Source organism: Puma concolor, chromosome A2, assembly GCF_028749965.1.
Source record: "Puma concolor isolate L17-30 chromosome A2, mPumCon1.1.hap2, whole genome shotgun sequence".
NCBI classification, from domain to species: domain Eukaryota; kingdom Metazoa; phylum Chordata; class Mammalia; order Carnivora; family Felidae; genus Puma; species Puma concolor.
The window spans coordinates 155,380,595-155,396,423 of record NC_141668.1 but is presented as its reverse complement, the minus strand read 5'-3'; the positions used below and the strand labels follow the sequence as shown (position 1 = coordinate 155,396,423).

At 55.3% G+C, this 15,829-nt stretch overlaps 1 protein-coding gene across 2 annotated transcripts in view; it reads right to left on the bottom strand.

The window, feature by feature from the left end:
• CCDC12 (coiled-coil domain containing 12) overlaps positions 1 to 15,829 on the bottom strand; it is a 53,995-nt gene that overhangs the window by 14,488 nt on the left and 23,678 nt on the right. For both annotated transcript variants that reach the window (XM_025916178.2, XM_086698381.1), the window contains exon 2: positions 6,039 to 6,106. In XM_025916178.2, the coding sequence (XP_025771963.1) occupies positions 6,039 to 6,106 (68 nt within the window). The remainder of the gene's footprint in view (positions 1 to 6,038; positions 6,107 to 15,829) is intronic.

Genomic DNA, 15,829 nt, shown 5'->3' with positions numbered 1-15,829 from the left:
CGGTGGATGGCGCTCAACCCCACTAGGCTGCCCTGGGCTGTAAGCTGCCAGCCTCTGCTGCAGGCTGCCAGAGAAACCCTTCTCTTCTCGCCGCACAGCTGCCTGGCCCCCCTGATGCCCACCCCACCGGCCCCGGCCAAGAGGGCACGTGGTACGGAGGCTCTAGCACCTCCGTGTTTGGGAGCAGCGCTAAGGGTGAAGGTCATGGAGCAGAACCAGGCCTGGCCTGCCTCAGGAGCTGGCAGACAGAGGCATCTGGGGGGAGTCCCAGCGCTGTTCCGCTTGCTCTCAGGAGGGAGATCTTGGACAAGTCACTTCATCTGCATGAAGCAGAGCTTCTTCACCTCACGGTGCACCACACCTACCCCCAGAACAGACAGGGGGATTTACTTAGAAGGGCTTTGGAAGCACTGATGATCATGACCTACGAGATCAGGACTTCTTTCCACGAAGAAAGGACCCAGCCAGCCTCCCACCTTTCCCTGACACAGAAGGGAAGTGCCTGGCCTGGTCTCATGGTGAACACTGCCTTCCTTCAATTAGTTCTCTCTTGGTTCATTCTCCCACATTCCAGGACTATTCCTGAGCAACAGGGTCAGGAAAAGCAGAGCGGCCGCAGGTCTTTGTGCTGGTGCCTCAGCACGAGCCATGGAGCCGCGCTCCCTCACCAGTGCCACGGATGGGACAGCCCCAGGCCCGGAGCGCAGTGAGGGAAGCCAAGAGGAGTGGGTGAGGGCCACTCTGGTGGTTACCGCTACAGTGGAACAAGGGCCACTGAATCAAGCGGATGCCACGGGTCTGTGAGCACGCCCTGGCACACAGACACCGTCCTGGGGACCCAACTCGCAGACAAAAGAAGGCCTGCCATTTGCCAGCCTACAGGGTTTGGGCGCCAGGCCAGGCCCAGGCTGGGCCTCAGCTGGGATGGGACCTCTCTCCACACGGGAGTGGGAGAACTGGTTTTCCATCCTGAAGAAGGAGGGCCAGTGGCCCAGTTTCTTCAGCAGCAGTGTGTGACACGCACTCCAGAGTGAACCACTGTCCCCGAACGGTGACTGCTCCAGCTGGGTGCAGACCTTGATCCAAAGCCAGAGGGAGGTGGTGGCTGTGGGGGCTGAGGGTTTGAGGCTTGCTTGTTCAGGCACTCAACAAGACACGCTCCCCTGCCCCATGCCCGGTAGAGTGTGCAACACCTCCCCTCTCCTCCCACTGGCAGGGTGGCTGTGACTATCAGCCACGAACCCTACCCCAGGCACCCCTCTATGGCACATATGTCAGCTGACTTGCCATCAGAGGAAGTGACTGAGGGCCTGAAACGAAAAAAACAAAAGCAGCTGACAGAAATACCCCTTTCTGTGGGCCAGCTTTCCAGGGCCGCCAGATCATCTCTTATCTAGGCAGCAGGCAAGGAGCTGTGTTAGAGATGAGTCATGGAGGCCCCTCAGAGTTAGCTACAGGGCAGGCTGGCTGGAAGAGGGCGGATCCAGCCCAGAGAACAAGCAGGACCCTTTTCTGGCAATGCAAACACGTCTTTCCTTCCCACAGAACGTGGCTCAGGCTGGTCCCCCTTCAAGGGACCGACTCCCCACCCTAGTGGGGATTTGGCTGCATGGGGACAGGGCAGGGTTTATCCTGAAGAGAGTAATACAAATTTTTAAAAAGGAATTTTGATCTACAGGTTCCAGGCAATTCCAATCAAAATCCCAGCAAGCTTTTCTCATAGATACGAACAAGCTGATGCTAAAATTTATCAGGGAGGGCAAAGGAACTAGAACAGCCAAGATTCTGAGAAGATTCCTTAGGCAAATGGGCAGGAGCACGGGCAGAGAGGAAGCTGGGTGAGTCGCCAGCATGGCTGGTGAGGGGCGACGTCCTGCGGCGCCTGCCTTCAATCCTGTTGGGTTTTCCTGTTTCCTCAGCCACATACCCTACCCCCCACGCCCCTGCATGTGCAAAATGATGCCGCTCAACTTCTTTGCTGAGGATGATCTGTACCAAGGAAGGGAAGCCCCACAGAAGACCTCCTAACGATTCATTTCTTGGCCAATGTACTTACTTCTATCCTTATCCACCCACCTCCGTTTCCCCCATGACTGCCCTATTTGCAAAGTTAGCATAGCCTACACAAACATTAGTTCTGCCTTTTCCAGGTGTGTCTGGAGTCCTTCAGCTGGCTCAGGAGGGCCTACAAGTGTCTTCTTCCTGCCCACAGCCCAGTGACCGTATCTGCTGTGCTCATCAGGAAAGCAAGTGTTATTTTTCTCCCCATCTTTCAGTCAAAGAAAGCCTCGGGTGAGGCTCACTGAGGCACTGTGACTTGCCGAGGCCAGAAGGCTCCTGAGTGGCAGTCCTGAGGTCTCACCATCAGCCTAGTTCCTACAACTTTGGGGCCGCTGCTGCACAAAGAACTGCCTCAACCTTTCTTATTTTGCTCAGTCCTGTCAGTGTAAACAAAGGCACGTGACGACCTAGTGAACACCAACTGAAGAAACAGGCTGCGTGCCACGTGCCTGTGCAGAGCCTAAAGGCCACCATATTAAATCCTCCTCCCTGCTCCAGCGATCTGTATAAAAAGCCCGGGCTGGGGTCTACAAGCAATGGGTCAGAGGATGTCTGTCCATGCCTCTCCAACAAGTGGCCATCCCACTCGTCCTTTCCCCTGCTGGTTTACACCTCTGGACCTTCTCTGCCTAAATCCTACCCACTAAGATTCCAGACCTAACTCAAGAGGAATGTTCTCCAGGAGGCCTTGTCCTGCTGCCCTGGGCTGAAGGCAGCCTGGAGTGGGCCCTGCGTTTCTCTCAGGACACTTCAGAAGGGCTGGTGCCCACAGGGCTGCCCACCTGGCACCTAGGCTCAGTGTGCGTGGACCTGGACTGAAGCAGACTATTCTTACCTCCCAGGAGCCAAGGAAGCTGAGATGCTCACCGGTTAACTGGCCTCAGAGGTCATCCCTGCCACCCGCCCCCCCCCCCCCCCCCCACCGCTCAGTGGACCTAGAAGGTAGCCCCTTTCTCCCCATTGGCAAAGGGGGCCATGGCAGGGGGCTGTGGCCTAGGGGCTGGAGCCTGCTTTCAAGCCGTAAGCATCCTGCTGGGAGTTCCTTTCTAGACTTGGGGTACAGATGAGCAGAAAGGTCCCCTCTTTCCTGGGAGAGACACTGACAGACTCTGCTGCCTCATGGTACTTCTGGAAAGCCCACACCCAAACCCTGGACCCTGCAGTCTGGGGTCACACCCACAAGGGTCTGGCCACTTGGCACAGGGACTGAGGCCTTCCAAGATAAACCCAGACAAACCCTTTACTCTATGCCTGTTAAAGTGAGGAGAGTCTGTTTTTCCTGGGGGGCCACAAATTCAGTCCTGGCTAAGGCTGGGCTTCCTGACAAGCTAGGCAGTGACTGAGCAGCAGAGGGACAGCCACTGAAGTCAAGCCCCTGCCTACTAGGCCGGACTGGCCCACCACACACCCTGCCTTAAAGGAGGCAGGGTCAGAGGAAAGTGGAAGAACAGGATAAGCTGAAGCAGAACCCAATTCAGTGTCTTCAAGTTTGATCCCTGGGCTGCTAAGAGCAAACGAACAGGGACCCTGCATTCGCTCACTGAGGGGGATCTCACAGGGGGTCTGGAGCTTCACTACAAAGGACTCTAGCAGGTGAACAGGGTCTCTTTGACCCGGAGCTCTCGCACAGGAACCTGGAACCATGCGCCCTTCACTTTCTCTTTCACACTGCTTTCATTATGAATCTCTCAGGCACACAGGAAAATTCAGAGAATAACACAACACTTGTACTCACTTCCTCCAGAGTCAACAAAAGCAACATTTTGCATTTTTTGAGACAGGTTTGTCCCCCACCCCCCACTTTGTTGTTGTTGTTAAAGAAATCCTATGCTGTAGCCGGTGAAAGTCTTTCCCTAATTCTGTCTCCTCCCCGCTTCCCAGCAGCTAATCTGAGGCCAGGAGCTGGTGCACCTCCACCTGCATGTTTACACTTCTGCAGCTCCCGCTTCATAGCCCTTGACAGCTTACCACACACTTGCTTTTCTGTGAAGTCTGTCTCCCTCTAGAGAATGCCAGCCCCCTGAGGGCAGGGCCTGTTTCGTCCACTGCTGCCTCCCAGGCCAGGAAGGATGCCCTGTGCCAATCAGACAACCAGCCGAGTCAGGCCTTGTTGAACGAGTAACACCTCTATCGCTGTGGGGGCTTCTAAATTTGATATACACGTTCCTACCCTGTCTGTTCTCAGTTCTGAAGCCTGCTTTTTCCTCTATCAACACCATGTTTGAGATTCAATCGCACAGTTCAACAGTCAAGTCTTCTACTCTATGACCCACCCACCTGCTAACCAATGACCCTTCTCTTTCTCATCAAGGAGGACGGAGGATGAAAGCAGGGACCTTCCAGCAGAGCCAAGACAGCCCAGGACTCAACGCTCTAGCCAGTGACGGAGAACCTAAGAACAAACCAGAAGAAAACCAAAGGTTCCCCCAGCAGTTACCACAGAACAGGGGAAACTGTGCAGGTATGCACCCCCAAACCACACAAGTGGAGTCACCTGACAAAAGAGCAACCACCTGGCCTTTGTCTCTGTCACCAGCCAGGCTCCCTGAGGTGATGGGGGGGGAGGGTGGGCCCAATAAGAAAGCTCAGAGCCCACTGGGGTGGCGAGGGTCCCAGCACCACCAACTGGCACCACCAGCCTCTCAGCACAGAGTTGTTATCATCTCTGATAATAAGGGAGGTGGCAAGGACCCCACAGGGCTGCTGTGAGGACAGTGTGAACCCACTGGGTAAACTGTGAAGCCACACTCACACGTGCATGCACACGCGCACACGCACACACACACCCCTCTGTGGACCTGGAAAGCCCTACCTCATTTGAGATCAGCTCCAGATGAGGGGTCTGCTCCTCCTGAGTTCCCACTCACACTGGTAAAGACAACACAAGGCTGTGGCATGAGGAAGGCCTGCTCCCTCCTCCGGGTAGGGTCCCTCGCTCCTGCTATAAACCCGCAAAGCACAGTCTGCCCAGGTAAGTTTTCTGAGGACCTCAAGATCCACTCCCCCAAGTGAGCCAGTGCCGTCAAGCCCTGTGCCTGCTTGGGACAGAGGACATCAAGGTGACCTGTCCATTCGGAAACCAAGTGTGATCCTAAGCACAGCCCCCCAGCTACCCTTGTGGCCCCAGCTCGGTGCTGGGTGTGGGAGGGAGGGCACGAGACTCAACGCTGGTATGGGAAGCGCTGGGCAGACATGAAGATTCTCCCCAGCTCATGAAGACCAAACACAGAGCTCCTGCTTGCCCCACACGCTAGCTCTGCAAGTGGCTCCCGGGTATTTCTGATGCAAAGCAGCACCCAGGTCGTGTGGAGGTGCCAGCCCTCGAGACTGGAGGCAGACCATGTGCCCGCAACCACAGGGGAGAGTGCCAGGTTCAGGGAAACTACAGTTGACTCAGCCAGAAGACAGGATTTGCAAAGAGGAATGCCCGCTATGACCCGAGAGGGGTGGGGGAGCACAGACAGGGATGAAGAAGTGGAGGCCTCTGAGCTGAGCTCCACATGAAGACCGACAGGTCAAAGGCAGAGATGAAAGGAAAACGGAGATGAGGAGGAATCCAGGCTGAGAGAGGATGCCGTCAGGAGATGCTGAAGGGCCAGAGAGGTTATGGGGGGACTAGGTTGGACCAGGCTGGTGGCCTGGACAGAGCTTACACACCAGGCAGGGTCTGGGCCTGATTCTGCAGGTGCCGAAGAATCACGCCACGAAAGCGGTTTGACGGGAAGAGTGATAAACCATAAGGAGGGTCGGGAAGAAATTGCCGGTGGCTGAGCACGAGCCAGCGGGCCAGCAGGGGAAAGGGTACAGAGCAGCCTCAGGCTCCGACTGGGGAGAAGGGCGACACTTTCAGCTCTGAGCAGGCAGCCCGGGGCGGGGAGGAAGGCACGGGGTAAAGACTGTGAACAGAGGTGAGAAGACACAGAAACCGGCAGGTGTCACTGGAGCACACAGGGCAGAGCGCGGCACACGGGCCTCACCTGTGCTTCTCGCCTTCCTCTTCCCCTTCTCTGAGCTGCTTGGTCTTGGGCTCCCCATCTTCCTTGTCCTGCAAAGGAAGGGAGAAAACCACTTGGTCACATGCAATCCTTGATGCCCAGGCACCTGGCGAAAAACGGGACTCCCTGGCCAGGAGCAGCCTGGTGTTGCAGCCCCCAAGTGGGGCACAACACTGGAGCCTCCCTCTCCCCCGTCAGCCTTCTACCCTCCCAAGCCCCCTCTCCACCCCGCCAAACTTAACCACCGGTAAGCCCAGGCCAGACCCCCAGGGGCCCTCAGAGAACACCAGGAGGAGCTAGAAGGTTTTCATGGTGAGTAACGAAGCTGGCCGGTGTCAGAGGCCCACTTCCTGGGTCTGGAGGGAGTCCCCTGCTGAGCTGGGAAGAGTAGTGACCAGCAACAAGGGTGGGGCAAAAGCTCAGGCCTCCGGACTCCCCTTCTCCAGAAACACCTGTTTGCTTACATTAAGGAGGAACCACAGCTCAAACTAGAACTGGGCTTGCAATATGACTCCCGCAATGTATTCAGGGGATGGAGGGAAGGGGAATTAATGTGAAGTTTCTATAGGAAAAATTCTGAATCGTTTTTGTCTTTCTCCTGCCCCCCATCTCTTTGCGAGTCTAAAGAAGTCATGTTCATGTCACACTTGACATAGCATACTTGTTCTCCAGATCCACCAGGGGCCACAACAACGGATACCACCAGGCCGCGTCCACCTGTGGAAGCAAGTCTTCCTGGACCTTCTCCCTTACTCCGTTAGATCAGACTGGGGACAGACAGACATCCACGGTGCGTGCAGCGGTCTGTGCTCAAATGCATGACCATGCTCTCTGCTCTCAGTGCCTGTCCTGAGAGACTCCAGGGTCTCCCTGCCTGCCAGGGCTGACCCTCCAGAGGGTGTCACTGTGTACTTCATTTCTGGCAGCAACGTGCCTTCGACCATCTCGCTGGGGCAGTGTTCCGAGAAGACATCAGTAAGGTGCCACAGGGAGCTGGCTATGACATAAGAAAGAGCTGGTGGCGGGGGTGGAGGTGGGGGTGGGGGTGGGGGGGTGGAAGCATCTGTCAGGCTTCGTCAAAGGAGCATGAGATTCTTGATCTCGGGGTTGTGAGTTCAAGCCCCATGTTGAGTGTAGAGATTACTAAAAAAAATAAGCTTAAAAAAAAAAAAAAAAGCTAGAACTGACATAAATTACAGGTGAAGTAGCTGGTGTACTAGCACTCCTAGAAGTCTGTTTATGCCGCTGATGATTGCCTCCCCAGGAGTGGCATTTATTTTATGAGTTACTTCCTAACAGTGATCATCGTGGAGACTCAGAAAAACCAGACCCACTGTTCCTTGGCCTCCCACTTACGGGGACAGGAGACCACCAAAACCAGCCTAGAGGCTTTTGGCTCAAAGAAAACCTTAGGTGATGTGATCAAGATAATCCTTTGCTCTTTCAACCCAGGGCAGCTTAGTCTCTTGGGGACGAGGCAGGAGGCAGCAGGGAACGAGTGACAGCAGCGACAGGAGAGCAGTCAGCATGGTTTTGTGTGGTGGGGAGGGGATGGATGGGCAGAATTTGGGTGTTACAGAAGTAGGAAAGGCATTCCTGGAGGGGGGCACAGCTTGAGCCAAGGCGGGTGTGGTCAGATGAACATCTAGGTGGTTGCAATAGCAGTCATGGTGAAGGTGAATGCTGGTAAGGTTGTCAAGGCAGGTGGGGTCAATCACAGAGGGCTCTGACCAGTGTTCTAAGGCACTAGGAGCCCAAAGAGAGGCTGGGGGAGCTGCTGGCAGGACTTTTCCTAAGAGTCTGGCAATCGCACTGGACAAGTAAGCCCTGGAGCAGAGAGGCATTTGTTTGGTGATGGGAAAGAGGGAAGGGAGAACAGAGTACAAGTTCTTTTTTTTTTTTTTTTTTTAATGTTTATTTATACTTGAGAGAGACAGAGACAGAGTGTGAGCAGAGGAGGGGCAGAGAGAGAGGGAGACACAGAATCCGAAGCAGGCTCCATGTTCTGAGCTGTCAGCACAGAACCCGACATGGGGCTCAAAATCACAAGTTGTGAGATCATGACCTGAGCCGAAGTTGAATGCTCAACAGACTGAGCCATGCAGGTGCCCCTAGAATACAAATCCTTAAATAAGAAACAAGCTAGAGTTCTCGGGGCCTCCAGGGCTGCTGGGGCCTGGGGAGGACCCTCCACAAAGGCCCAACAGATACATGCACCCCCCCCCCCGACAAAATGCCAGTGGATTATTCAAGCCATAAGCCTGGACAGTCAAACAAAAGCTCCTTCCCAACTGGCAGGTAGCAGACACCCTGACGGCCATCAGTGCCTGCCTCCCCTTGGTGATGAAGGACAGAGGTGCAAGGGCAGAAAAGGCTCAGCTTTCCCCAAAGTGGGCTGGTGGGCGACCCCACAGGAAGGCTTCTTTCCACAGGGCTCAGTTAACCTGGACTACCTGGCAGAGGAGGGTGAGGACTAAGGAACAGCCTTTGGGAACCAGTCCTGTGCAAACACCATGCCCCTTCTCAGCAGCTACCACAGCCACCGCTGTCCTGGAGTCCCAGAGACACTCAAGTGCCTTGGCGCAGGCCAGTTATTCATTAACAAATGAGAAAACACCCAACTACCTAGGTGACATTTTAAAAAATGCCGGGCAGTCTGGTGGGCGGGCTGTGTCATCACCTCTGCGCACAGTGTGAGGTTAAGGATGACCCCAGCCTGGGCTGCTGTGGGAAGGGCAGGTGCTCCAGAACAATAAAGATATGCGTGTGGGGCAGGAGCAGGCTGACAAATACACAGGCCATATAAACACAAGGACAAGGTGTGCTCCAGTCTTCCCACTCAACAGCGATTCAGATAAGACAGTGAGTGTCATGAGTAGCAGAACAGCTTTTGGACCATCCTGGCCTCGGTCACAGCAGGGATGTGTGACCTGGGATGGCAGCAGGAGGTGCACACCAGCCTCATGCCGCCGCCCCCCCCCCCCCCCACCAGCCTCAGAGACTCAAAGGTCCTCCTGGGGCTGTCTTCCAGGTCCTCCATGCAATCCACAAGGAGTCTGGTGAATGGCCATCAGGGAAAAGGGAAAAGACTTGACCAAGGCCATAGCGCCTGACAGTGGTGGCTGCAGGTCTGGATCAAGGTCCTGACCCCCACTATGTTCGCCAAGCAGATGAGAGATAGTGTGTCAAGAGTGGCATTCATGGGGCGCCTGGGTGGCGCAGTCGGTTAAGCGTCCGACTTCAGCCAGGTCAGGATCTCGCGGTCCGTGAGTTCGAGCCCCGCGTCGGGCTCTGGGCTGATGGCTCGGAGCCTGGAGCCTGTTTCCGATTCTGTGTCTCCCTCTCTCTCTGCCCCTCCCCCGTTCATGCTCTGTCTCTCTCTGTCCCAAAAATAAATAAAAAACGTTGAAAAAAAAAATTTTTTTTAAAAAGAGTGGCATTCAGTTTCTAAAAACAGCGCTGATCCAGCCACCTCTCCCGTGCCTCCCCCCACCTCCCCACCCTCCGCCATAGTTCAGACCTGGTTCAGACATGGCTTGGATCCGGCCATGCGCACTCAGACTGGCCACAGCCAGCTTGAAGTACACCCTGCAAGTGCAGGCAGGGCTCAAGGGGCACAGCATCCCAGGGAATCTGGAGACACTCGCCCACCCGGAGACCATTAAATCTGACTCACCACTTAACCCCTCCCCCCACACACTCTTCCCCAAATCTCCCTTCTTTCTCCTTCCCAGTCCCTGTTCTGTTCTCGGTTCCTTCCCCTCTCCCAAGCTACCTCCATAGGTCCCCACCACAACCCAGCCCACAACCATCCCTGCCCCCCTTGTGGGCCAGCCAGCCAGCTGCCCCTCTGCCCCTCTGCTCTGGAGGATGCAGCTCCCTGCTGCACTTCTCTCCTTTTCCTCTTCCACCTCCCCAAAGACTCTCTCCACCTTACCATCCATGCCCAAGATGCTGGTCACATCTCCTGCTCCTCCGCTCAAAGCTCTCGTTGGCTCCCCAGACCCTCGGGACAACTGCCATTCTCAAGATGCAGTCTCACAAGGCCCCAACACTCGCCCTGCAGCCCATTCCAGAATACCTGATGCTAGACTCTCTGTCTCAAATCCTGACATGCCCATTCTCATAACCCTGAAGAAAACCCACCCTCTGACCAATTCTGGAGGCCAACCCAAAGGCCACCTCCTGCAGGCAGCCTTCTGAGGTCCACAGGCAATAAGCTTGTGGCTCCTCTGGGCCTAGAGCACATCAGGGTCTGACCCCAGGCCCAGGACACAGTCCTGGGTTCCTCGCTATGCATATCCAGTCCCTCAAGTCCTTCACGTCTTCCTCAAGTGTGGGGGCATTTCCTGGAGCTCCTCCTGGCCTGGAGGAGACAACCTTCATCAAATGTTTGCCTATTTAATTACTCTCTCCACCAATTCCAGAAGAGCCAAACTCTTAGAAACACTGGTGGAGGAGGGCAGGAAAGCCATGTCTTGGACTAGGATCCTCCCCGCAGTCCACTTGCCTGTTCCTGGAAATACCCCCCATTTCTGACCCCAGCCCAGTTTCCACACCTAGGCCTTGACCCTGCTGCCCTCACTTGTCCCAGAGCCTGCAGGAGGAAGGGGCCTCGAAAGCAACACTTAAGGGGCTCTCAAAAATAGCCCTGCTCCAAACAGGGCCTGATTGAGTGGTTTCACACTGTTAGAAATCCTTTTGCCAAAACCAACATTTTTACAAATAAAATGAGGGTTGTGCAAGACTGGTATCATTTCTTCCTTAAGTCTACGATAAGACTTCGGTGAAGCCATCTTGGCCCAAAGTTTTCTTTGTGAGGTTTTAGATATGGGGTTCTACAGATTTTATTTCTTCCTGTGTCAGTCTCATTAATTTGTATCTTTCAAGGGATATCCATTTCACCTAAGTTACTGAATTTACTGGCATAAAACTGCTTATAATACTCTTATTATCCTTTCAATGTCTGTGGGATCCATAATGATAATCCATGGACACTGACAACCTGTGTCTCTTCTCTTTCTTTATTAGACTAGCTGGAGGGGTGCCTGACTGGCTCAGTCAGTACAGCATGCAAGTCTTGATCTCAGGGTCATGAGTTCAAGCCCCACGTTGGGCATAGAGCTTACTTAACAAAAATAATAAAATATCAGATCAGCTGGAGGTTTATCAATTCTGGGGCATTCCAGACTTGGTGTTTTAACAATGTGTTTGTTCTTCAGTGCCCTCCTGGAAGAAGCCCTCATTAGCTGAGTATCCCTGCAGGGGGTAGGGGGTGCGCATCAATCCCTATTTGTCTGAATCCTATTAGAAACTCAATCAGCCCTCAAAAATGCAGAGGGCTGGGGGGGGGGGCGGAGAAAAGCTGCTGTCTCCTGCTGCTGCCCTCCCTCTCCCCTTGTAACTCTGGTCCCCTGTGTGTGCGCTCGGTCTGCCCCTGGTCACAAACATAAAGGAAACAAGAGCACTGTCCTCAAGGACCTCAAATCCACACAAAGGAACAGAAAGAAAAAGGTAACTCTGTGTCATGAGTGGGTGGTAAGGAAGACTTTATTAAATGTTTTGTATGCTTGGGGAACTGGCAAGGGATAGGTGTTGTCAGAGAAGGAGGTAACCCTTAAACTCAATTCTAAATGTCCAGTAGAGGGAGGGTTACCAAGCAGCTACCAAGCTGGAATGGTAAGTGCTCGGCAAAGCCATGAGGGGAGAGCCAGGGCACTGTCCAGGCCTGTGGGGCCGTCCCACGTGGCTGGCTCAGCCAGGATTGGGCGAGATCAGGAGCAGAGGGGGCTGATGAGGCAATCCTCCAGGGCTGCGGACAGGCTTAGCCCAACTCGCAAAGGGCGCTGTGGCAGCCTAGAAGGGGAGTTATGGGAGAAGATGGGGAGACCAGAAACCAGGTGAGATGGTCCACTCCCAGCCTAGACCTGTCCCAGCCTGCGGCTGTTGTGCATCTGTGCTGGTTACGATCACACAAGGGTGGGAACTGCCATCAGGGCAGCCTGCTGAAGCAGGAGCTCTTTTGCTGAGGCAAGGAGCAAGCTCCTCCCTCATCCTAAGAGGAGATGCTGCCCAGGAAAGTGTTAACAGACACTTCAACCTCTGATCTAGGTTCCCCCTACCATCAGCCCGTTACTGAAGCAGCTAGAGACCCGACAGGAACTCACAGGTACAGAAACCCTTTCCAGTACCCAGATGCCTCACTAGCTCTGGGTGTGCCTGCTGAGCTGTTCATGGAAACGGCCCTTCTGTTCAACAATCAAGAGAGAACAAGGCCCCAGACCCAGTCCCCTAAGAAGAAGTGAAAGTGACCCCAGCTTGAGCCTCTCCAGTTGATTTGGGCCCAGGGCGGGGAAAAATCAAGGAGAGGTAGGCACAGAAAGGGGCGGAGGGGGGACAGACAGGAAGGGACTGGCTGGGGGCAAAGCTGGCAGGTTTCACAATTTCACCCTGTTGCCCATCCTCAGAACCAGGGCAGCCGCATGTCAGGTGGAGAGACTTCCTGTGGGGTGCGGCTGCAGCAGGCGCTGTGCTCCAAGGGCACTCACGGGGTAGGGCAGTCACCCAGGGTCTGACTCACCCTGAATATGCAGTGATAAGCCCCGGGCTGAATGCCACCACACTGGGGCACAGAAACTGCACAGTCCTCTACTGCCCAGGGACTGGGGAAAGGGTGGGGAGGGAGGTTCTGAGTCTCCTGGGCAGGCAGTGATCCCCGCAGGGCGGCACTCTGGTCTGGGACTACCTGGCCTGCTATCCCCACTCTGTCCAGCAGGTGGACACTCCCTTGAGGGCAGGCACTTGTCTTAACTGCTGTAGGTAGAGCGCAAGGGCTCTGGGCCGAACCCTGCCTGGCAAAACCCAGCTCCGTATTCGCCCTGATGTGTGACCCTGGACAAGTTATTTGACCTGTCTGGCCTTAGTTTCCTATTCTATGAAAACAAAGACTACCACACTGACATCATGGCACTGTCACAGGAGTGGAGGAGGAGCCAGGGAGGAAGGAGAAGAGCCTGCCGCTGGCATGGATGAGGCAGCAGACCTGAAGGGTAGGGAGGACCGTGCCAGGGCAGGAAGGGCAGGGCCACAGAGAAACCACAGGGCTAGAGGCCCAGACTGCCTGCATCTGCAGAGGTCATGATAAGCTTTCACTTTCATCAATCCTGAGAGTAGACAAGAAGCATGACAGTGTCTGCTTCATGAAGACATCAGAAGACGGGTGACAATCTGTGCCGGGGGACAGATCTTTTGATTCTGCGTTCAGTGCTTCACCAAGAATCAGACTCACAGCGTCCAGGAACAGAGAGCCACTGCTCTCCCGGGGGTGCAGGCACTCTCTAAAAGCTTGTGAGCGGCGAGAACAAAGAGAGGGGGGCACAGTAATAAACTGGAGATAAGGGCCGCAGATAAGAGCCGGAACCAGGGCAGTGGTGCTGAGACGGAACACGGGGGTGCCTGAGTGCTCTGGGGGACAGGGCGAGGTCAGACAGACGACTGGCTCCAGGCTGTGACTGAGCCTCATGGGGAGAAGCAGGCGCCTGTGACACAGAAGGTAGCCGTGGTGAGGGGACTAAGAGAAGGGAGCAGTGGCTCTCAGGCAGACGAGGGTTAGGCTGATGCCTGCAGTCTGACAAAGGCCGGTGTGGACGCGGGCCAAGGGTCCAGAGCCTGTCCAGGCGTCCTCAGCAGAGGCAGGGTTGGCCCCACCATCTATGCCCTATTACATGGCCCCACCCCAGAGGAGTGGGGGGAACTGGCCCCATGCCAAGCCTGGTCCTATTCTTGTCGCAGGTGCAAATGGGAAAGCGGCTGTATTCAAAGGAGGCAGCAGATGCCCCGTCCAGCAGATTATTAGTTAACAAATATTGACTGGCTCCCTCGTGCTAGGTACGCCACATTAGGTCCAGAGGAGGAGAAAGAACAAGGAGGCCCCTAGTGTTCAGGGACCAGGGTGGGAACTCTTAGCCTGGGTCCATGGACAGGATCCCAGAGCTCAGCGATCAGACACACACACAGGCCAGGTGTGAAAAGGCTCATTCTTCTGGAGTAACAACCCACAGCTCTTCAGAGTCTCAAGGGGGTAGTGACCCAGAGGAGGAAAGGGAAGGCGTCAACAGCATGGTGCTGGTGGGGAGGCACACAGAGTTCTCTGGGTGGCATTTGAGGTATCCGGGGAGGCTCTCCAAAGGAAGTACCCCCTGGCCTGCACCTTAAGGAGTGGGGGCAAGGGGAAAGGGCAGCAGAGGGAACAAGTAGCACTGTGAGGTGCAGAGGCTTGGGACGACCCCCACGGGCCCCGTGTCCCCAGCAGGAAAGAAGCCCTTGAAAGGTCCTGCTGAGGGCAGGGCAAAGACCAGGCGCCCCCTTTCCTTCACACACGGCCAGCCAGGGCCAGTGCCTCTGGGCCGCCAGAGGGGAGGGCCCTATGGGACGAGGAAGCCCAGGCAGCAGGGCTAGACCGGCAGGCGCAGGCAAGCCACAGCTCCACAGCTCAGAGAGGGTGGGAAGCGCGGCAAACTCAGGACCTCTCCAATTCCTCCCCTGTTAAAGCAGGGCCGGCGCTACTCCAGCAGTGATGTCAAGGATTAAAGAAAGTAACCTGGGTCTGCCTTCTGGTGCAGGACCTACGTGCCAGGCCTGGCATCCAGGGGTGTCCCCCGAGTCCCGCCGTCATGTCCATCGTGTCTGCACCCCCCTGGGGAACCAGCTAGCTGTTCCCCGTTTTCATCCCCTCCACCCCTTGCTCTGACTGTACCCCACACACACCAAAAAACCCCCAAGAAAGTGGATAGCCGGTTGAGTTCTGGGCACCAAAACAGACTTAACAGGTACCCAGGGCCCAGGGCCCAGATCCAGGCTGGGAAACAAGAGACCAGTTACTGTCAGTCCAACCCGCAGAGAAACTGATCTACCTCTAACCTTTTCAAAAGTAGTGATGGGTGAATGGAAGGCATCATCCTTTTCTAATACCGCTTCTTTATTTTTTTGCCAAGTTTCTGTAGGTGACAAACGTGTCATTTTTAAAATTGAAGCTCAAGTTAAGAATGACCCATCTGATCCCCTCGGGGATGAGTGACAAGGGCCCCAGGCTGGAAGGACAGGCACCACCCGCGGGAGGCTTCCCCACAGAAGCCATCGCTCTGCACATACCACCCAACTGCAGGGCAGCTGGCAGACGGCAGGTGGGCTTCGGCACGTCCCCCGCTGTGTGGGCCGCAGGTCACACCCCTGTTCAGCAGAAGGGCTTTCTTCCCCAGGCAGGCCCTCCACTGATAAGTACCCCAGACACTGGATTTTACCTGGATTTGCCAGCATGCGATTTTATCATCTGTCTTTCCCCCCTAAAGGGGGCGCTCTGAGAGGCCTCTCCATCTCTGTTCCCCAGCACCTAGCACATTACGGCAGCGGGACTAACAGCAAAAGAGTGAATGAGCAAGCCAGAGGAGGTAGGACACACATGCTAATTCCTCCCCTATACACAAGGTTCTCCTCCCACAACTTCCAGGCATCAGGGGTCAGTAGGTTTGTCTCATGGACGCAAAGACTGAGGCTGGGTGGCACCTAACTCAGGTCTGTGCACGTCAGACCCCTACTCTTCCCACTGCTTTGGGGACACAGCCAGAAGCCCAGTTCCCTGCTGCCACACATGCGGTTCTTCCCACCACACACATCTGCGTGTTCACCACTCAGCTGTCAGTGCTACACTCCCCTCCGACAATCACCTGCACCTCTGCTTCTCCCCTGTAGATCGAGGGCAAAAATCTCAACCGTGC